The sequence below is a fragment of the Nannospalax galili genome, unplaced genomic scaffold, assembly GCF_000622305.1.
Source record: "Nannospalax galili isolate Female #2095 unplaced genomic scaffold, S.galili_v1.0 scaffold1463, whole genome shotgun sequence".
NCBI lineage: Eukaryota > Metazoa > Chordata > Mammalia > Rodentia > Spalacidae > Nannospalax > Nannospalax galili.
This window is the reverse complement of record NW_008349596.1, coordinates 894,356-915,936: the sequence shown is the minus strand read 5'-3', so window position 1 is coordinate 915,936 and position 21,581 is coordinate 894,356. Positions and strand designations below refer to the sequence as shown.

Genomic DNA, 21,581 nt, shown 5'->3' with positions numbered 1-21,581 from the left:
CCAGCTGGGGCTACAGGAAGACCCTGTCTCAAAAAAAAAAAAAAAAAAAAAAAAAAAAAAAAAAAAAAAAAAAAAAAAAAACCACAAAAAAACAAGCGAACCTACGAAAAGAAAATGGAGTACAGAACTGGAAGACCAACTGGCAACAAAACCAAGTGGAGTAAGAGGCATCGGAGGAGTGAGCAACTGAGAACATCGCAGTGGGTGCAAAACATCACTCCACAGCAAGGAAAACAAATGTAACTGCCTTCCCCAGCATTGGAACTCTCAGCTTAACAGGAGCTAAGCCACCTGTCAGAGGTCTTGTATAAAGAGCCTAGAATAAGATAACAAGGGACTTCATTCAGTACCTCCTGCATCCCAGTTCACAGGCAGTTCACGGTGCCTGTGTCTTCACTCAGGCCTAGGTCAGTTCTCTCAAAGCAGTTAGTGAGCCCAGAAGGTTCTATCTGGTTTTCTGGGAATCTCACTTTCTACCAGAATACTGGCACATCCTAAAGAATAAAAAAATAAATAAAAATAAAAACATTCTCAAAGTGTAAGCAAAAGAATTATCTTGGGAGCCTGTTGAAAATGGAGAGTCCTGCCAGGTCTCAGGACAACTGCAGAAGATGGGGAGGAAAGATTGTAAGAACCAGAGGTGGTGGATGACCACAAGGAAACAGATATTCCAGGCTTCTGGGAACTTGCTCATATGAACTTACAGCAATGGTGACAGCATGCACAAGACCCCTGCAAACTCAAACAAACAAAAACCCAGCAGAGAACTGGGGAAATGGGGCCAGGCTTGGTGGCCTTCTTTAATCCCTGAGGTAGGTGGATCTCTTAGTTCAAGGCCAGGCTGGTCTACATAGTGAGTTTCAGGCAGCTGGGGCTACAGGGAGACCCTGTCTCCAAAAGACCAAAAAAAAAAAAAAAAAAAAAAGAACTGGGGACATGGGCAAGAAGCCAGTTAGCTGAGGAACTATCAGCAGCAGATTACTGCTGGTTGAGGGATAGTTGGTCTTTAAGGGAGTGACGATAGATAGGCTGACTAGGCTCCAGTGGATGAACTCACACCAAGGGACATCTGGGGACAGAAACTTGACTCCAAAAGCCTTAACATATATGACAGAATGCATGAAATCCAGTGAAGGGGCTATGGAGGGGTACAGATAGAGAGAGATCTAAACATGATTAAGATGTATGCAATGCACAAAATTTCAATAGAAATATATAGTGGAAAAAAAGAAAAGGGGTGGGGGTGGGGGCTAGACCAGAGCCAGATCTCTAAGCATAGAAGCAGAGAACGTGTTTATCAAGCCCCCAGGTTCATACAGCAGACTTCCTTGCTTGGACAGGGAGGAATTACAATTGAATGACAGCCAATTCCAGCTAAAGTCATCTACACCACACAAGACAGGCATTCTATACTGCTGACCTTAGACACAGGTCATACTGACGAGGACTATGACTTAATCTGAGAACTTAAGGCCACGCACGCATTCTGGCCCTATGGGTCATACATTGTGGAGCACAGATTTGCTATACTGATGCTGAGAGCTGACAATGAAGCATCATGTTCTTTAAAAACTCTATATAGCTGGGCGTGGTGGCGCACACCTTTAATCCCAGCACTCAGGAGGCAGAGGCAGGCAGATCTCTGTGAGTTCAAGGCCAGCCTGGTCTACATAGTGAGTTCCAGGACAGCTGGGGCTACAGAGAGACCCTGTCTAAAAAAAAAAAAAAAAAAAAAAAAAGCATGGCTGTGGTTTACCGCATAGTGCTGGCAGGGACAGGAATTTTCTCTTAGGAAGCAACCCCACATCTGCGCAAAGCATCAAAAGTTAACAGCTCAGAACCAAATTTTTACATCAATCTATGAAAGTATAGAAAAGATGATCACAGACACAGAACACTTTGGGTTAGTGATTATAGAGCTGAGGAGACAGCTCAGTGGTGAGCACCTGCCGAGCACGTGTGAGGTCCTAGAAATTATCAAACTGCCAATTTTAAAACTTGCTACAAATTTTAGCAGGGCTGCATCCTACAGTAAGTAAGCTACAATATGCACCCTGAAATACTTAAATGCATTCAGTGCTTAATTTAGACTTACAGTTTTCATCTTAGGCCCATCATGTCTATCTGAGACAATGACTGGTGTGGCACACAGAAACACATGCTGTCCAACAGTCAATAAACTTAGCTCTTTTTTCATGGTGCTGGGCAGGAATCCAGACCCTTGTACATGTAGGCAAGCACAGTTCAGCTTCATCTGCCATCAACTCGTACAGTGTGTGTTTCATTGACTTTCAGGGAGAGGAGGAGCCTCACTTTGCAGGGTCTGTTCACCCCAGATTGGGCACCAATGACAGACCAAAGAAACTATTCCACCCAAGTCCAGCTTGGTGAACCAGTGAGTTTACCTGGGACTACTTACAGGACCAAGAGCATGAGCAACTGACGAGGGGCTGCACTGCAAAAAAGGGCTCCTCTCCCATCTCCAGCAGCCATCAACCACTTACATCCCCAGGAAGAGGTGTGGCCTCATGTACTGCCTCCTGAGTTGCCCCTTCTTCAGTGAGAGACTGTTAATGGGTCCAATCTAATGCTGGTATACTTCTCCTACAGGTAATCATAGCTTCTAAGAGCCTAATTTTTCAAGAGGGAAACTAGGATATCACATCTGGAAGGCAGCATTCCACAACAACATGAAAATATCAGATGCCACAATTAAACACACACACCCCTATCTGTTCTAGAAGGATAAAAATAAAGGCAGAACATCACCACCCATAATTTATATAAGGATTCAACACTAGACCACGTGAATCAACTGATTCTCCAAGCAGCACTATTTCAATAAAAGTTAAGAAAAAAGAACACTTTAAAAAAAAAAAAAAAAAGCTGGGGGGCTGGAGAGATGGCTCAGCGATTAAGAGCACTGACTGCTCTTGCAGAGGACCCAGGTTCGATTCCCAGCACCCACACGGCAGCTACTAACCATCCAGTTCCAGGGGAATCTGAGACCCTTGTTTAACCTCCACAGCATTGCATGACACGGGTGCACTCACATACATGCAGGCAATACACTCATACACATAAAATAAAAATAATAAAATATATTTTTAAAAAACCAGCTGGCCAGGCACACCTTTAATCCCAGCACTCTGGAGACAGAGGCAGGCAGGATCTCCAGTTCCAGGCCAGCCTTGTCTACACAGTCTACATAGCAAGTTCTAGGCCAACTGGGGCTGCACACCTTTAATCCCAGAACTCAGGAGACAGAGGCAGGTGAATCTCTTGGAGACAGAGGACAGCGTGGTCTGGTCTACATAGCAAGTTCCAGGTCAGCTCGGACTACAGGAAGACCCTGTCTCAAAAAACAAAACAAGCCAGGCGTGGTGGTGCACGCCTTTGATCCCAGCACTCGGGAGGCAGAGGCAGGCAGATCTCTGTGAGTTTGAAGCCAGCCTGGTCTACATAGCAAGTTCCAGATCAGCTGGGGCTACAGGGAGACCCTGTCTCAAAAAGACCAAAAAAAAGGGGGGTGTAACAACAGGAAATGGTGAGATAAAAACTAACACAGATTTTCTTTACTGGGACACTAAGAAACCTACATCTAAAATTAATCAAGAATTCTGCAGGCAAAATCAGCAGATTAAAAGATCTGTAACTTGGAAGGACTGTAGGACTACCCATTTTAGAGAGTGTTCATCTCTACTTTGGGATTAGACTTGCAGGACTAACCCAAGAGGCTAATTAGAACAGAGTTCTAATTAATTTTTTTTAATCAAGGATGATTGATTTAAAAAGTTCTTTTGGGCCAGTGAGACGGTTCAGTAGGTAAAGGTACCTGCAGCCAGGCCCGATGACTTGAGTCCAATCCCCCAGACTCACATGGTAGAGGAGAACCAACTTCTGCAACTTGTTCTCTGACCTCTACAAATGTGCCATCATATATACACACAGACACACAGACACACTAAATAAAAAGACAATAAAAAATTAAAGAATTACTCCACCAATCTAACAATAGGAATTACAACTGAAGGATAAAATATATATACTGGGGCTGGAGAGAGCTCAGCAGTTAAGAGCCCTGGCAGAGGACCTGGGTTCAGTTCCCAGCACGTACATGGCAGCTAACAACCATCTGCAATCCAGTTCCGGAGGATCCAGTGCCCTCCTCAGGCCTCTGTAGGCACTTCATGCATGTGTTGCCCATATATACAAGCAAGCAAAACACACACACATTAAAAACTTTTTTATTAAAAATTAAAAGATTGCTGGTTTACAAAGAAAAATGACAATTCTTTTTTCATGTAATAAATTCTTCCAATCACACACACACAGAAGTTTCATGTGTATCAATACTGTATTGAATATATGTGTATGGATTAAAGGTAAAGGAATATAGAAACTGTTTAGCTTTTGAGTTGAAGATTAAGAGAATTCAAGATGGGCTGGAGAGCTGGCTCAGCGGTTAAGAATACTGGTTGTTCATGCAGAATACCCGGGTTCGAATCCCCGCACCCACATGGCAGCTAACAACTGTCCATAACTCCAGTCCCAGGGGCTCCGACAGCCTCTTCTGACCTCCGACAGTGTCTTCTGATCTCCATAAGCATTGCACTTACCTACATGCAGGCAATACATGCATACACATAAAAAAAAATTTTTTTTTTGTCTTTTTGAGACAGGGTCTCCCTGTAGCCCCAGCTGTCCTAGAACTCACTATGTAGACCAGGCTGGCTTTGAACTCACAGAGCTCCGCCTGCCTCTGCCTCCCAAGTGCTGCAATTAAAGGCATGTGCCACCATGCCCGGTTCACATAAAAAAAAAAAATTTCTTAATTAAAAAAAAGAGAGAATTCAAGACTTGGTTGTTTGAAGTTTTCTCTGAAGATCTCACAAGGCTGATTTAATGTAAACTAAAAACACTATTTTACCAAGTAGCATATAATTAAATAAGGCTGTTGCATATCACACACAGCACAATGCCACCCAAATAAAGCTGTGTCTGCAGGCTGGTTGGCACAGTCACCAAAACTGACATTATAAAGCACTACTGAGTTGCTGTGGAAGTAACTACAACACACAATGTCATAACTCACCTGCCACAGGAGGAACACCACCACAGAAACGCACTGTTGCACATTCTCCACTGACTTCAACTCTTCTACCAATGACAGCTAATGGCAAAATGTCACTCATCATAAGATAGTCAGAATCCAAAATATGAGACCTAGGGGGGAAAAATGTTGATAAGAACTTAATTTTTAAAAATGCAGCTTAGGATGGCATCAAACTCATAGCAATCCTCCTGCCTCAGCCTTCCAAGTGCTGGGATTATAGGCATGAGCCACCAGGTCCTGCCAAATTTCTTTAAAATATTTTTTCGTGGGGATGAAGAAGTGGCTCCATGTATAAAGAGCTTGCTGTATATACATGAGGACCTGAGTTTGGATCCCTAGCCTCCACGTACAAAGCCAGTGGTATTTTTTTCCTTTTTGAGACAGGGTCTACCTGTAGCCCTAGCTGTCCTGGAACTCGCCAGCACCTGTTTCTCTTGCAGAGGTAATGGGTTCAGTTCCCAAGAGTCACATGGCAGGTAACAACCATCATAACATCAGCCCGAGGAAATATGATGCTCTCTTCTGGCCTCATGTACTGCACGTACATGGTGCACTGACACACATATAGGCAAAGCACTCATACACATCACATTAAATAAAAATAATTTAATTTTTAAAATTGCCAGGTGTGGGGCTAGAGAGATGGCTCAGCAGTTAAGAGCACTGACTGCTCTTGCAGAGGGCCGGGGTTTGGTTCCAGCATCCATATGGTGGCTAACAACCATCTATAACTCTGGTTCCAGGGGATCTGACACCCTCTTCTGACCTCTGAGGGCACTGCATGACATGAATGCACTTACATACATGGAGGCAATACATTCATATACATAAAAATAATAAAACTTTTTTTTTAAATAACAGGCTGGAGATGGCTCAGTGGTTAAGAGCACTGACTGCTCTTGCAGAGGACCCAGGTTCAATTCCCACCACCCACATGGTAGCTCAGAAGGGTCTGTAACTCCATCCAATTCCAGGGGATCTGACACCTTCTTCTGGTCTCCTCAGGAATTGTATGACACAAGTGCACTTACATACATGCATACAAAATACTCATACGCATAAAAAATAAATTTAAAATATAAATAAATAAATAAATAATAAAACCCTGGTTAAATCCAATTGATTTACATCACAAGACTGATCCAAACAGTCATTTACTGAAATGGTGGGAAGTAAAAGAGAACAGAAGGAAGAGAAAGGACTAGAGAAGGTGGCTGGAAGGGGACAGGCAGATGCTCCTCAGAACGCACAGCAGACAAAATGTTAACTCTAGTGAGAAACACAGACTCTATGTGAGAGAGAGAGAGAGAGAGAGAGAGAGAGAGAAGGGGGGAGGGAGGGAGAGAGAGAGAGAGAGAGATTGACCATGAGTACAAATGGTAACTGAATGCTACTCCCCTTCATGGGAAGGCAGAATACCTTAACAAGACCATCAGGGTGTGGTCAATCTGCATGTAGGTAGTGGGAAACTGCACAGGGCAAATGAGTCAGTTTCTGCCCGAAATGGAGAAAGGATGGAGGGCAAACAGATTAAAAGAACAGAAGAGAGGCTGGAAAGATGGCTCATGGATTAGAGAACTGGCTGCTCTGCCAGAGGACCAGAGTTCAATTCCCAGCACCTACATGGTGGTTAACACAGGATAGTAACTCCAGTTCCAAAGGCTCTGATGCCCTCTTCTGGCTTCTTCAGGTACTGCATGCATGTGGTGCACTTACATACACATCAAATTAAAAAATTTTTTAAATTATGCCAGGCATGGCGGCACACACCTTTAATCCCAGCACTTCGAAGGCAGAGGCAGGCAGATCTCTGTGAGTGAAAGGCCAGCCTGGTCTACACCATGAGTTCCAGGTCATCTGGGGATATAGGGAGACCCTGTCTCAAAATGACCAAAAAAATAAAAAATAATAAATTAGCCAGGCATGGTAATGCACACCTTTAATCCCAGCACTCAGGAGGCAGAGGCAGGTGGACCTCTGTTTCAGGTAAGGAAAAAAGAAAAAAAAAAAAAAAAAAAAAAAAAAAACCTGGGATTGACTGAGCCAAAGGGTATATGCATTTAAATTTTTGACAACTAATATCAAATGTCTTCCTTTTACAATGGCTGTCCCATCAGGAGAACATGGGCTATTCTTACAATCTTGTCTTCATAGACCATCAACAAACAAACTTATCAGTCTGCTAAGCTTGTTTTCTTTGCAGTGCTGGGGATCAAATACTGGGCCTGGTACAAGCTAGGCAAGTACCCTACTACTGAACCATAACCATAGCTGCTAAAAGATGTTTTCATTTCATTATTCAGAAACAGCATCAACTCATTCAAATTTCCTTTTCTGTGAATTACCTATTTACTTATCTTGCTTCCCTTTCCTTTGGTTTGACTTCCTTTTTATCTGGCTTGTTTGAATTAGTTTTTTGGTGATGGTTGTTGGGATCTTTTGCAAGTTTGGTTTTTGGGTGTTTTGTTTTGTTTTGGGGAGGGGGTGTGAGACAGGGTTTCCCTATAGCCCCAGATGGCCTTGATCTTGCTATGCAGACTAGGTTGGCCTTATAAACCAGGCTGGCCTCTGCCTCCCCAGTGCTGGGATTAAAGGCATGTGCCACCATGCCTAACTAAGGTTGGTTTTTAAGCAAGGTCACTAGGCCAGCTTAGGCTGGCCTTCAAGCCGCCATAGAGCTAAAGATGACTCTGAACTTCTGATCTTCCTGATCTACCCCCAGTGCTGGGGTAACAGGTGTGTGCAGGTCTCTGTGGTGCTGGAGATGGAACCGAAGGCTTATGCATGTTAGGCAAGCAGTCTACCCACTGAGCCACATCCCCAACTCCTTTGTTTTTAGGAAATGCTCTCACTGTATTACCCAGGCTGGCCCTGAACTCAAAACTCTCTTGCTTCAGCCTCCAAATCACTGGGACTATTAGTACCACCAAATCTGGCTGTTTCTTATATGGCCTTGATGATGAAATGACTACATAATTCCTCAAAATAATTTGCAAAGAATTAAAAGCATGGACTCAAGCAGGTATCTGTACATCCATGTTTATAACTACATTCGCCACCAACATTCAAATTGACAAAAACTAAGTGTTCATCAATGAAAGAATAAATATGGTATATACACCAAAAAGTGTTCCTTGGCTAAGGAAAGACACTGACAAATCCATTTCTATGGAGTACCCAGGTTTATCAAACTCACAAAGACAGAAAGCGGAATTTTGGAGGCCCTGGTCTTTAAGGACAGGGAAACTGGGAATAGTTGTCCAGTTTTGCAAGATGGAGAGTTCTGGAGTTGGACAATAGCGCAATGTACTGACTTTATATCCTTAAAAAATGCTAAGATTGGGGCCAGGTGAGGTGAAGCATGCCTTTAATCCCAGCACTCAGGAGGCAGAGGCAGGCAGATCTCTGTGAGTTCAAGGCCAGCCTGGTCTACATAGTGAATTCCAGGACAGCTGGGGCTACAGGGAGAAGGAAAGAACCAAATCCTACAAGTTGTCCTCTGACCTGCACATGTGCTCCACTGTAACCCTCCCTCCACATACACAAATAAATGCAATAAAAAAATAAATAAAAAATAGAAAAGAAACTGTGCTGGGGATATAGCTCAGTGGGTACGAGTGCTGACCTAGCATGCATGAAGCCCTGGGACGAATCCCTAGCATCGCATAAACCACGTGTTGGTGGTATATGCTTATAATCTGCACTCAAAAGAGGAGGCAAACTGATCAGGTGTTAAAGGCCTGTCTTGGCTACACAGTGAGTTTGAGGGCAGTCTGGGCTACATGAGACTCAAAAATAAATAAGCCAGGTGTGGTGGGGCAAGCCTTTAATCCCATCACTAGGGAGGCAGAAGCAGGTGGAAGACTGGGATTGAGGCTAACCTGGTCTACATAGTTCCAGGCAAATTGGGGTTACAGGAGACCCTGTCTCAAAAAATCAAAACACAAAGTAAAATAAATGTCGATTTATGATGTTTTCATTTTCTGGCAGTCCCTATCTACTTTCTGAATTTATTTTACATTTAATATGTCTATCATGTTTTATAATTGTACCTCCTACAACATCCTCGCAGCAAAATGCTAAGACAGGGAAAGTGTCATATAAACCTCGAAGTGCTAAATATATATTTTATCAAAATGCATCATAGGGACTGAAGAGATGGCTTGTAGCAGGAGACCTCCAAAGATGGTGCGGACCCAGAGCCCTGGGATTCAGCGAGAATTTACTTCACTTCTTGGTCCGCAAATAGCCCGCCAAAAGTAGCCCACGCCTCCGTACCCTGCTTGCAAGCCCAGTGACTGCTGATAGACTGCATGGCGCGGACCAATCAGAAAATGATACGCTGACTAAAGGGACTTGGGGGCAAAGAAAAGGGAAATATAAGGCCTGCCCCCTCCTGCATTAAACGAGCCTACAGCACCTCGCCTAGTGCTTGCTTCTACCTGACTCCCGGTGTCTGTGTGTTGACTCCGCGCCTCTTGCCGCCCCTAATCAGCAGGGGACCCGATCCAGGTCAGGGTCTTCACAGCTGGCCTGAGGAGAACCCGCAACACATGGCGCCCAAACTGGGACCCCTGCCCACGGTGTTGATGACACCCAGAACCTCGGTTCCTTCGGTAAGTAGGCCCCTGGATTTGTCTGTTTCTTCGGCTGCTCGAGGGTGAGCAAGTAGCCCCCCTCCTCTGTCCCCTCCACCCTGTCATCTTTATTGTTGGACTAGTTTGTTAGATCAGGGAGGCACACTCCACCGTGTGGTCCCAAAGCCCACGTGGGCACCTCCCCCCTTCTCGGCTCATCCTGGTGAGTTCACATGAGGGCTGATCCACCCCAAACTCAGAGCCCAGGCTTTGGGTCACCCTGTTGCCTGTCCTGGAGACACCATGTGAGCATATGGCTGGAGGTGTCACGGCCTCCAGAAGTACCTCACTGAGCACAAGACATTTGGATCCGATACGCCTTTACATGTCGGGGCAGTTTACATCTTCACAGTGCTCAGTGCTTCTTTGCTTCCTTTGTGCCCTCTTGGTAGTCACCCTCGTCTGTGGCGAATTTCCCTTCATAAGCCCCTCCCACAATGGGAAATTTACCACCACAATGCAGGGAACCACAGACGGCAGCACTCAAGGTGCTCCTTAAAACCAGAGGGTTGAAAGTGAAACCAAAAGATATCGAACACTTTTGGGATGAAGCCACTAATTTAGCTCCATGGGTCTCCCCTGAAAACATGGGACGCTGACATGTAGATGCAGGTCCTCTTCCTGGTCCAAAAAAGGGAGGTCGGATCAGGGATCACTCCCCTCTCATTGTTAGTACCAATCCTCCTAGCCATCATTGCTAGCCTTAAATCCTCCTCTCCTGAGGAAGTCATCTCGGCCCACAACAAACACTGCTGGGAGCAATCTAGTGTAAATCTGGCTATTATCTTGACCCCGGACCTCCCAGACCCAGAGGTGGATGCCACCTCTGCGCCCACTTCCAATAAGAAAGGAGCTCTTTTGCCTGTATCTCAGGATACTCCCCTAAAACTACCATGCCCAGAAATTCCCCCACCCCGATACCTGTGGAAGGAGTTACTCTCTCCCCAGCCCAGTAACCATCCTACCCCTTCCCCTGCTACCATGCCCCTCCCTCCTAGGCTACCCTCCTTAAACCCTCACCTGCCTTTGTACGCATTTCCGGTTAACATCGGCCCCGATGCAGTACAGTGTCCATGGGTGCCCACCCCACTTGCTGACGTCATTCTTATCCGCAAGGCAGCTGAGCAATTGGGCCCTGACTCCACATATTTCGAACAGGTTCTTCACCAGTGGTCCTTACATTTACAAACCCACTATGATTGGTATAACTTACTAAAGGCAATCTTAGAACTCTCAGTCTTTCTAAACTGGTGCGCAGCCTATGATGATCAGGCTGAAAACCAGGCACGCCTAAATCTCCAATATGCCCTCAACATTACGTTGGACATGCTCACAGGACGCGGACAATATACTGACCCCATCTCCCAGTCTACTATTGGCCTCCATGCCTATTTTCAACAAGTTTCTGACTTGGCCTTTAAGGCCCTTAAATGTTGCTCCCCCCGTGACCAGGAAGTCTTTTTCCATAATTTGATTCAACAGGCAAGGGAGTCCTTCACAGACTTCCTTACCCATGTCACAGAGGCAGTAGAGCAGAGGGTGGAGTCTGGACCCACCCGAGAGGTGCTTATCAAACAATTAACTTGGGAGGGACTAAACACCCCTACTCATAATGCTGTCCGCAATGATAACATTCACAAATGGGTACTCACTACTAGAGACTTAGATCCCAGGGCAGGCCCTATTGAGGCTTTGATCGCCTCCTTGGAGGCTCTTTTGTCACAAGGAAAACCTGCCCACTTTGGCGCACGGAAGGCTGCTGGAACTGTGGGGGGCTTGGCCACTTTCATAGCCACTAGCCCACCCAAAGACTTGCTGCCCCAAGTGCAAAAAAGGTTTCCATTGGGCTAAAGACTGTAGGTCACAGCCTCAACCAGACTAGGCTCCTTTAAACTCCACCCAGGGCACCCCTCAGCTCTGCCCACAAGAGGGGAAACAAGGCAGATATTATGGACTCTCCCAATCCTCAACCACTCCCCACTAATGACCCTGTTCCTAGATGGAACTGCCATAAAGGGCCTAGTAGACACAGGGGCTGATGTCACCATTACATCAGAAACTGAATCCCTTAAATTCCCTCATTGGAAATACCAGCCAGACCCACCAATAAAAGGAGTTGGTGGCACACAAGGTACCAAGATGGCCACACGTCCAGTATATTGGAAGGACTTGGATGGGAACCAGGGCACAGTCACCCCCATAGTAGCAGACATTCCCTGTAACTTATGGGGCTGAGACATCCTAGAGGACATGGGTGCAGTCCTTACCATGGATGACCACGCCTTTTATGATGATATCATGCTCCACGATAACTTGGGACTATCAGGGAAAGGACAACACCTTGCCCAATGCCCCCAATCCTAACGGCCACTTACCTACATGCAGTCAATACATGCATTTAAAAAATTTAAAAAGCTGGGTGTGGTGGCACACACCTTTAATCCCAGCACTCGGGAGGCAGAGGCAGGTGGACCTCTGTGCATTCAAGGCCAGCCTGGTCTACATAGTGAGTTTCAGGACAGCTGGGGCTATAGGGAGACCCTGTCTCAAAAAGACAAAAAAAAAAAAAGGAAGTACAAAGTGCTGGGCTGGAGTTGTAGTTCACTGATACAACGCCTGCCTAGCATATGTAAGCAAGTATAAGATGTCAAAAAAAAAAAATCAAATTCTTTTATTCAACAATTATAATACAAAATGTCTACTAAAAGCCAGACACTATTTTAGGCACTTAGTGTACAGAATACCTGTTCTCTGGAAGCTTCTATCCCAGTGGGGAGAAACACAAGAAACCAGATAGCTGGGTATATCACATGGCATGCTCTACAAGATAAACACAAGGACAAGAAGCACAGTGGATCTGTTAAGGATGGAAGAGGGCTGGCCAAGGAAGGCTGCCCTGAGAAAGCAGAATTCCAAAACACAGAGAGGTAAAGGATTGAGCCATGTACCATACACAACATTCAGGCAAAAAACAGCAAGGACAAATATCCTGGGGAAGAGGATGTACTTGAGGGGGCCAGATAATGGAGCACTCAGGTAATCAGTAAGTGACAGATCAGGGATGAAGGGGGTCCAGGTCTTTAGGATCTTGGGAGCCACTGGAAAGACTTTTTTTCTGCAGAGTAAAACCATAGTGCACAGAGGATTTCTTGAGAAAAAGGATTATCTTTTCTAGGAGATCCCTGCAGCTGCTGTGGTGCAAACTGACTGGAAAACAGACTAGTCAGGGCGCAGTGAAAGATGATACAGATGGTGAGAAAGAGCTGGAAGGACAGATTTTGACCATGGAGCCAAGAGGATCTGATGATATGAGTGTGTGAAAAAGCTGAATCAGAATGACTCCAAGGCTTTGCACCTGAACAAACGTCTCAGTAGACAATTATTACTATGAACAATAAATCTGCAAGTCATGAGCCAAAGTACCACCAGACTCCAATTCCAGCTACCCTAGAGGCTAAAGCAAGAAAGACCAAAAGTTGAAGGCAACCTAGCAAGACCCTGTTTCTCAAAAACAATGTCTGGCACATAGTGCAGCACCAGATCATTTGCCTATGGAAAGAGAAGCCCTAGATTCAGCCCCCAGGACTGCAAAAAAGGAGAATTAACTAAAGTAAGAATTAACTGAAGTAAGCAAATACGAAAGGCAAGGGCGTGATGAACAAAAAGGTCGCCTTCTCCACCCCTCCCAGCCCGGCCCCTGTACGTGGCCTAGGTCCACCCGAGTCCCAAAAAGCCCGCGGCCTTGGGGACTACGCCACACCCCTACGGGGACGCACTCCCATTGGCCGGTCGGTCCCCGGTTGGGAGAGGGCGCTGGGTAAACCTTATTCTGCCGCACGTGACTAAGCCAGTCAGGGCAGCAGGACGCTGACGCAGGGGTTCGAGGCCCAGCACCCCGGGGAGCGCTAACAGCCGTCCTGACTCCACTTCCGGGAGGCTTGCGCACACGGATGCACTCACACATGCACCAATGCTCAGACACACACAACAAACATGACCAACACACATCGCTCTCAGCAGTCCCCACCTACTCTTGGGGCGTCCTCCACACCGGTACGGGGCTCTCCACGTGATGACGAACGCTCGCCTCAACAGAGACCCGGCCTGCGGACGCAGCCCTGAAAGACCCGGCTCCCGGGCCGCGGCGCTCGCCTCAGTCCAGTCCGCCCCGACCGCGGGCCCCAGGGACCGGAAGGAACGTGGAACGCAGCTCCGGGTGCCACCCGACTCCTCCCCGGGGGCCCTGCGCGCTGTCAGGAAGGGCGCTTCCGGCTCTGGATGGAAGTGTCTCGACACTGGATGTCCCGCTTCCGTGAACGAGCCGCCTCGGGCGTTCAGTTGGAGGGGAGAGCTGGTGCCCTGGCCTGAGCCGCTTGCCCACACCCAAACCTCGGAGAGCAGGATGCGGAAACCCGGAAGGACCGCGCAGCCGAGGAACGCGCATGCTCAAGGGCACCCCGGCCCGCATGGTGCCGGAAGTTCGTAGCTGAGGATTGCCGCTAGGGCGAGGCCAGCCTTGGCTCCATAACGTGATCCAAAGGGCTGGGGAGATGCTCAGCTGTTCCGAGCACTTGCTGCACCTACTCTCTGAGGACCCAGATTCGGTTCCACCACCCACAACCAGATGCTTACAATCCCTTCAGCTCCAGTTCAGGGATCCATAAATACATGCAGGCAAAATATGCATACACATAAAAAAATAAAAATATTCCATAGGGCCGGGCTGGTGGCGCAGGCCTTTAATCCCAGCACATGGGAGGCAGAGGCAGGTGGACCTCTGTGAGTCTGAGGCCAGCCTGGTCTCCATAGTGAGTTACAGGCCAGCTGGGACTACAGGGAGACTCTGTCTCGAACAAAAATAAATAAATATAATAAAATAAAACAAAACCCAACAACAAAACACACACACACGTACACACAGGAGGAAGAGGCAAAAGGCAATGTGGAAAAAGATTTAAGAGTAGGGAGTTGGGGAAGCAGGCACTGAGGGTCCGAGGGCCGCCTCCAGTGTCGCACTGGGATCCCCAGCAGAGGCAGCTCGCCTGGCCTCTCTACCATCACACGAAGATCTCTGCCCCTTGGAGATGAGAGACCCGAACCTTTCCCCAAGCTGAAGCTACAAGGTATTGAGGTACCAGCCAGGTGTCTTCCCACAAACGATAGGTGGTGGCACAGGACAATGGGGCGCCATCCAGTAACAGAGAAACGGACACAGTGGCACTAGCTGAACTGGATTCCCTGCTGGAAGAGAAAGGCAAGCGGTAACCGGCAACATAACTAGGGCTGAGGAAGAGGAAACATGCCCAGTGCTTCAGGAAGAAAAGGAGGAGGTGTGCATGCTGACTCTTCCCCTGCAGGCCCACCATGACCTGGAGAAGATGGAGGAGTTCGTGTAGAAGGTTTTGGGAGGGACTGTGGAGGGTCATTCCATGTGATGTACTTCCTGACTGGCTGAAAGACGATGACTACCTGCTACATGGCCACACACCACCTATGCTCTCCTTTTGGGCTTGGTTCAAGAGCATCTTCCGCATCCACACAGAAACTGGCAACTTCTGGACCCATCTGCTTGGTTTTGCGCTGTTTCTCTTGGGAATCTTGACCATGCTTAGACCAAATACGTACTTCATGGCTCCTCTGCAGGAGAAGGTGGTTTTGGAAATGTTCATTTTGGGTGCAGGGCTCTGTCTCAGCTTCTCCTGGCTCTTCCACACCGTCTATTGTCATTCAGAGACAGTCTCTCGAACTTTTTCCAAGTATGTTGAAAGAACAGCAACAACAAAGACCGTGTACATTATTGTCACATCTTGTCCCGTGCTGACCACGTGCTTGGGGCCCCTCTAACTCCTGAGGAATCTCTGTTGTGCCCAAGGAAATTAAATTTTCTGTTATGTTACCAAAAAAAAAAAAAAAAAAAGTGTAGGGACCTGAGCAAGGTTAGACACAACCTGCAACATTTTCTTATCAACTTCCTGTCTTTCAACATCTTTTTCAATTCTAATGCAGTCTCCAGAACTCTTACTGATTTCTTGTAAATTAGTAGTTGTATCGCTTCTTCCTTAAGCTGTATCTAAAGTCTAATTAAAGTGGCTACGAAGCCATTGGTTTATTGCCCAGAAGTGCTTGTTTAGTACATACATGAAAACAAAATTAAGAATATCAAATGTTCCCCAGTGAGGTAAACATTAAGCCAAATTTAGTTTAATTTCTCTATTTTTCCAAATGCTTCCAGAGTGAATGACCATAATTATCAAATATAGAAAGAGTGTATCAAAAGATTTGTTTTCTTCAACATTTCCTACTTTGAATTCTATGTCTCATTTATTTTTAAAATTTGAAAAAGTTTTGAGTGATTAGTAGTGGGGGAAGATGGCACACATGTGCCAACATAACTTTCTTCTTCTACTGTGGGTCCTAGGGATTAAACTCAGGTCATCAGGCTTGCACAGCAGACACTTTTGCCCTCTGAGCTATCTCACCAACCCGTTTCTCATTTTAATGGAGGTCCCTCTTCTTCTGTAAGCCACATCCTTCTGTGCTAGGTGGTGCAATCTGTGTTTATCAGATCAGACTTATATGCTACTTATGAGAGTAACCAGAGTTTCACCCTGAGTCTGTACCTCCCACTGTCTCAACAATCAAACTAGGGTCTTCTGCAAGAGTAGTTTACCTTTACTGCTGAGCCATCTCTTGAACCCCCAGATGCTATCTTATAAGATCCTACCTAGGCTTTAGGATTGGTAGAAGCTAGAAGCTAGCAGTCGTCTAAGTTTAACAAGGTGTTCCAAAATTTTACCCAATAATCACCGAGATTTTAGGTCAGATATGGAAGTAGTTAGTAAATGGCTATTAAGGTGGTGGTGCAAGTTTGTACTCCCAAAACTCAGATTGACGCAGGAAGATCAAAAGTTTAAGGTCAACGTGTGCAACTTAAGGAAACCCTGTCTCAAAATAAAACGTAAAAAGAACGTAAAAAGAAGGCTAGGGATATACTTCAGTGGTAGAGAGCTTGCCTAGAAAGCTTGAGGCTCTAGGTTCAATCATCAGTACTGCAAAGAAGGGGGAAGGGACTAAAGAAAGCCCAACATAAGCCGGGCGTGGCAGCGCATACCTTTAGTCCCAGCATTTGGGAGGCAGAGGCAGGCAGATCTCTGTGAGTTTGAGACCTGGTTTACATAGCAAGTTCCAGGTCAGCTGGGGCTACAGGGAAACCCTGTCTCAAAAAAACCAAAAAAAAAAAAAAAAAACCCAAAAGCCCACTACAGCATCCCATCTCTCCATGATCTCGACATTGTAGTTGATCAGTCTGCAGAATCTGCAGCACAGACATGGCTTCCACAGACCACTTTGGTCCACAGATTCCAGACCTTATTCTAACTCTTACCCAAGTCCTATACCATCCTGTTTCTTCTCTACCATCTAATGACCACCTTCTGCCAGTGCTAGGACTGGGATTCAGTGCCTTGTGAATGTTAGACAAGAGCTCTTCCACTGGGCTGCACACACACCATGCACGCTTTTAATATGGGGTGTCCCAGTTCCTCTAGCAGGGGTGTCCAACTGTGTGTGTGTGTGTGTGTGTGTGTGTTTGTGTGTGTGTATCAGTGGCTTTATTTGTATAACTTCAGGATGAAGGTAGGAAAGGAAGTCTATTTTTTTTTTTTTGGTCTTTTTGAGACGGGGTCTCCCTATAGCCACAGCTGGCCTGGAACTCACTATGTAGACCAGGCTGGCCTCAAACTCACGGAGATCCACCTGCCTCTGCTTCCCAAGTGCTGGGATTAAAGGCGTGCGCCACCACACACAGCCTAGGAAAGGAAGTCTTTAACTGATGTATAGAAAGAGATGTGAGGGAGGAAAAAAGGCAAGAACTTCTGGGGAACCAAGAGAATTTCTTGTTGAGCTCGTAAGAGCATCCATCCATTAGGTTCTTGTTTTTCTTTGGCTTCCAAGGCTACATTCCACAGTGGTAATCTCAGGGTTTGCCTTCAGACACTTTGATAATTATTGGAGTTGCTAGGTTCACAGTGTGAGTTCACTCCCAAATAGCTTCCCAAATGTTCCCTTAATAGGGGGAACACCAGAGTCAACAAGCCCAACTGTGATGATTTTTTTCCAAGTAAGCATAGCTGAAATCATGAAGACAGCAATCCTTTGGCTCAGAAGAGAGTACTGTGAAGCGTCTTCTTAATAAAAGAGCATGGAACCCAAATTATACACATAAAATATTGTACCTGTGTACACATCGTAGCTTTATAAGTTCCCAGGTAAACCTTGGTTTGTGCACAGAGTCGATGAATCTCCCCAGTGTATAATGGGTGCCACAGGAATAGAGAGCACTGCAGTCATTAAAGGGAAATAAATTTTAAGCTCTCACCTGGCAAATAAATCTAGATTTAAAGGATATGGAACATCAAATTAAAAACTTACTCCCTTGATTCCTGTGGCACCCATTATACCTGTTTCTAATAATGCAGGTGTCAGGACAGCAGCCATAATTCCCCTAGAAAACCAGGCACCATTTGGAGGCATCAAATGCTCCCAACCTTCTCTCCCTGAATAATAATACACCTGGGGCATGAGATGAACCAAAATACAGAACTCACCAGTAACAGTTAAATATCTTTGACTTATACAAGGAGTCAACCCGGTGGTGCAAGCAAACCAAGCTCCCTCTGGTGGTACTAAATAATATAATTCTCAGGATGAAGTGAGGACATAAGATTGATTACATATCTCATTGTAGGGAGATAAAGATAAGTCATAAGTATGACCATAAAAACAGATTCCTCTACCTGATAAACTACCAAGAGTAAACATAGGTTTAGAAGCCCAAGGACATAGGCCTTTATTAAGTACTTCATTATAAGTCAGATTTCAAATATAAGAGGGCCCTATTCCGACAGACTTAATAACTCCTATTCCTATATAGTAAGGAGGTCTAGGGTCTAAGCAGAGCCAGCAGTCTCTTGTGAGACTTGGTTCAGTAGCATAGAAAAACTCATATGTGTATAGACGAACATAATTCATCAGTGCCTCCTTGAATCTTTGGAAAGCCTCCTTTTCCTTATCTTTCCAACTCAAGGGGTTGTTTTCACACAGGCTATGGTATAAGGTTTAGCTATTTCTGCAAAACTGTATCCATAGTCTACAATATCCACTGTTCACAAAAATTCTCTTGCCCGCCTTTTATCCTGAGGTTGGGGGGTGCTAAGAATGGCCAGAATTCTCCTTGGAGACAGGGTCCTGTTGCCACCTGCCAGACAATACCCTAGATAGGTTACCTGACTGGAGCAGAGTTGGGCTTTTTTAGCAGATACTTGATAGCCCAACCATTAGTGCCTCAAGCAGGTCTTCGATGGCTTATGGGCATTCTTTGAGAGTGTGGGCAGTGACGTGGAGGTCCTCCACATACTGGAGGGTGATGTTCGTGTGCTCTTGGCGATACTCAAGCGGGTTTGAGCTAAAGGCTTCATTCAAATAAAGTAGGAGAGTTCTTGAACCCTTGAGGCAGCTGCATCCAGGTCAGCTGGCTGCTGAAGCCGGTCCCAGAGCCTGTTCCTTCAAAAGCCAATATGGGCTGACTTACAGGTGCCAAAGGCAGGGAGGAAAAAAAAGCATCTTTTAGATCCAGGACGGTGTACACAGTCTTTCCTGGATCTAACAAGCTAAGCAGTGTGTAAGGGTTTGGCACTGTTGGGTGAATACTTTTCACCCTCTTGTTCACCTCCTTCAAGTCTGTACAGGGCAGGTGTCCTTTGTGCCTGGTTTAATGACAGAGAGTGGAGGAATGTTCCAAAGTGAGTGACAAAGGATCAAAATCCCTGCTTCGCTCAGGCAGCTAATGTGTTTTCTGATGCTAGCCTTGGTGTCCCTAGAGATGAGGTATTGCTTCACTCTTACAGGTGCCTTGGAGCTCAGGAGCTGATCGATGACTGGCTTCCAATGTGAGGCCAATCTGGGGACATTAGTTTCTTCCCATACTCCCAAGAATATCTGCATTAGTTCTTTGAGGAAGGGACTACCTGTTTCTGTTCCCTGCTCATCAGAATGGTTTTCTACCATTCTGTATTCATCTGATGGGGAGCAGGTTACTATGATGGCTTGGGTGCTGGTTTTTCAAGTCCAGAGTAGCTTCAGTTTCGCTAAAAGTAATGGTAGGTCCTAGTTTTCTCAAAAAGTCCCTGTCAATCAGGCAGTAAGGGCAATCTGGCATAACCAGAAAAGAATGAGCTACAGTACCTTGTTGGAGGTCTACCTTGTGTGTGGTGGTGCAGGAGTAGGTTCCAGCTCCAGGGGCCTCTTGGATGGTGGTTCTCTTTTTGGCAAGTGGGCCCATGGGTTGGGTTAACACTGAATTGGTCATGCCAGTGTTCACCAGGAACTGGAGTGTCTTGCTGCTGAATTTTCCAACAACCAAAGGCTCCCAGGGGCCACATGAAAATGGACACCTGGTCTCACCCGTCTGCTTTTACCAAGGTGAGGACCTTTCCCCCTTTTTCTCTCTTTTCCTGAGGGCATTCATTTTTCCAGTGTCCTTTCTCCTTACAATGTGCACATTGGTACTTCTCTAGTCTGTTTTGGGGCTGACTTGACCACTGAGGGAGTCTTTGACTTCTATTTTCTTCTTTCTTTAGGGCAGCCACAATTACCTGAGCCAATCTTTTATTCTTCTTTTCATCTGGGTCTCTATTAAAAGTCTTCTGAGCTATTTCCACTGTGACCTGTCCATCCATTCAAATCCTTTTAATTTTTGTATGAATATGAATATCTGAGGCCAACTGGGTAATAAAGGCAATATTTATAGCCCACTGTTCTCTGGAGCATCAGGATCAATGGGAGTAAACTGATAAGCATTTCAAAGATGCTCCAGGAATCTGGCAGGGGATTCCTGGCTTCCCTGGATAACCTCAGGTACCTTGGAGAGATACCTTCCTAACCACCTCTCTCATTCAGGTCAGCAAGGCCTGGCAACAGGTATCTAATGCCCCTTTACTGTAATCTGTGATAGGGTCCCAGTCTGGAAGGGTTGAGGGCAGGATTTGATTCTTGCCTCTGCATCCCACCCTAGGGGCCCAGGGCCTGCTAATGGCCTTGCAAGCCTCAGTGAGTATTTCATCTCTCCTCTGCTGTAAGGAGAATGCCTAGAAGCTGTCTGTAATTGGCCCAGGTGGGCTGGTGAGTAAAGAAAACTCTCTCTAGCAAGCTGATAAGGGCCTGGGGCTTCTCTGAGAATGGAGGATTCTGAGCTTCCTAGTTGTACAGATCACTATTAGAAAAGGGGACATAAACCATGAAGGGAGGTCCAGTCTCTCTTGGGTAGGAGATCCACTTCACGGGGGAGTTCCCTAAGAAGGAACACAGCAGAAGGGGGCACTTGACTCAACTGGGGGTAGGATGTAGTCTATCCCACTTCGAGTATGAGAGGGAGACAGATGTAGAAGGATAGGGTATAGCCTAGGGGCAGGGAGAGCCGGAGGGTACTTGGACATGATGGGGTCCTGATCTGGTTGGAGATGGGGGTTATAAGGTGGAGGGATGTCTTCCTCCTTCCCAGGAGCTAAAAATGGAGATCTAGATTTCTTGACCAGGGGTCTACCCACTAATACTGAGGAGCTCTGTTTAAGAGAGCAACATTTTAGCCAGGGAGGGGGCTGCTGTAAAAGAGAGCCAGCAGTTGATGTAAGGAAACTGGTCAGTTTGACCAGGGCTCCCTGTTACCACCCGCCAGACTCTCCAGGCAGCTTGGGGATCGAATCTGGCCATTCAACCTGAAAGTGGGCCACTCTAATTCACAGAAAGCACAGAGCTTCCCAGTTGATAGCTTG

At 46.1% G+C, this 21,581-nt stretch overlaps 1 protein-coding gene and 1 pseudogene across 4 annotated transcripts in view; one reads left to right on the top strand and one right to left on the bottom strand.

Annotated features, from left to right (window-relative positions):
- Positions 1-14,159, bottom strand: part of Tbce (tubulin folding cofactor E) — a 55,311-nt gene extending 41,152 nt beyond the window's left edge. Inside the window, exons 1-2 of one of the 4 annotated variants that reach the window (XR_003851701.1) lie at positions 13,781-14,159; positions 5,096-5,226 (exon numbers count right to left, since the gene is read on the bottom strand). Coding sequence is in view for 2 of the 4 variants with exons in the window: in XM_008847030.3 (XP_008845252.1) it covers positions 5,096-5,198 (103 nt within the window). In the remaining 2 variants the exon portion in view is untranslated. The remainder of the gene's footprint in view (positions 1-5,095; positions 5,227-13,780) is intronic. The other 3 variants (XR_607742.3, XM_008847030.3, XM_008847029.3) reach the window with 3 other exon arrangements.
- On the top strand, positions 13,826-15,799 carry LOC103745133 (annotated as a pseudogene).
- The last annotated feature ends 5,782 nt before the right edge of the window (positions 15,800-21,581 follow it).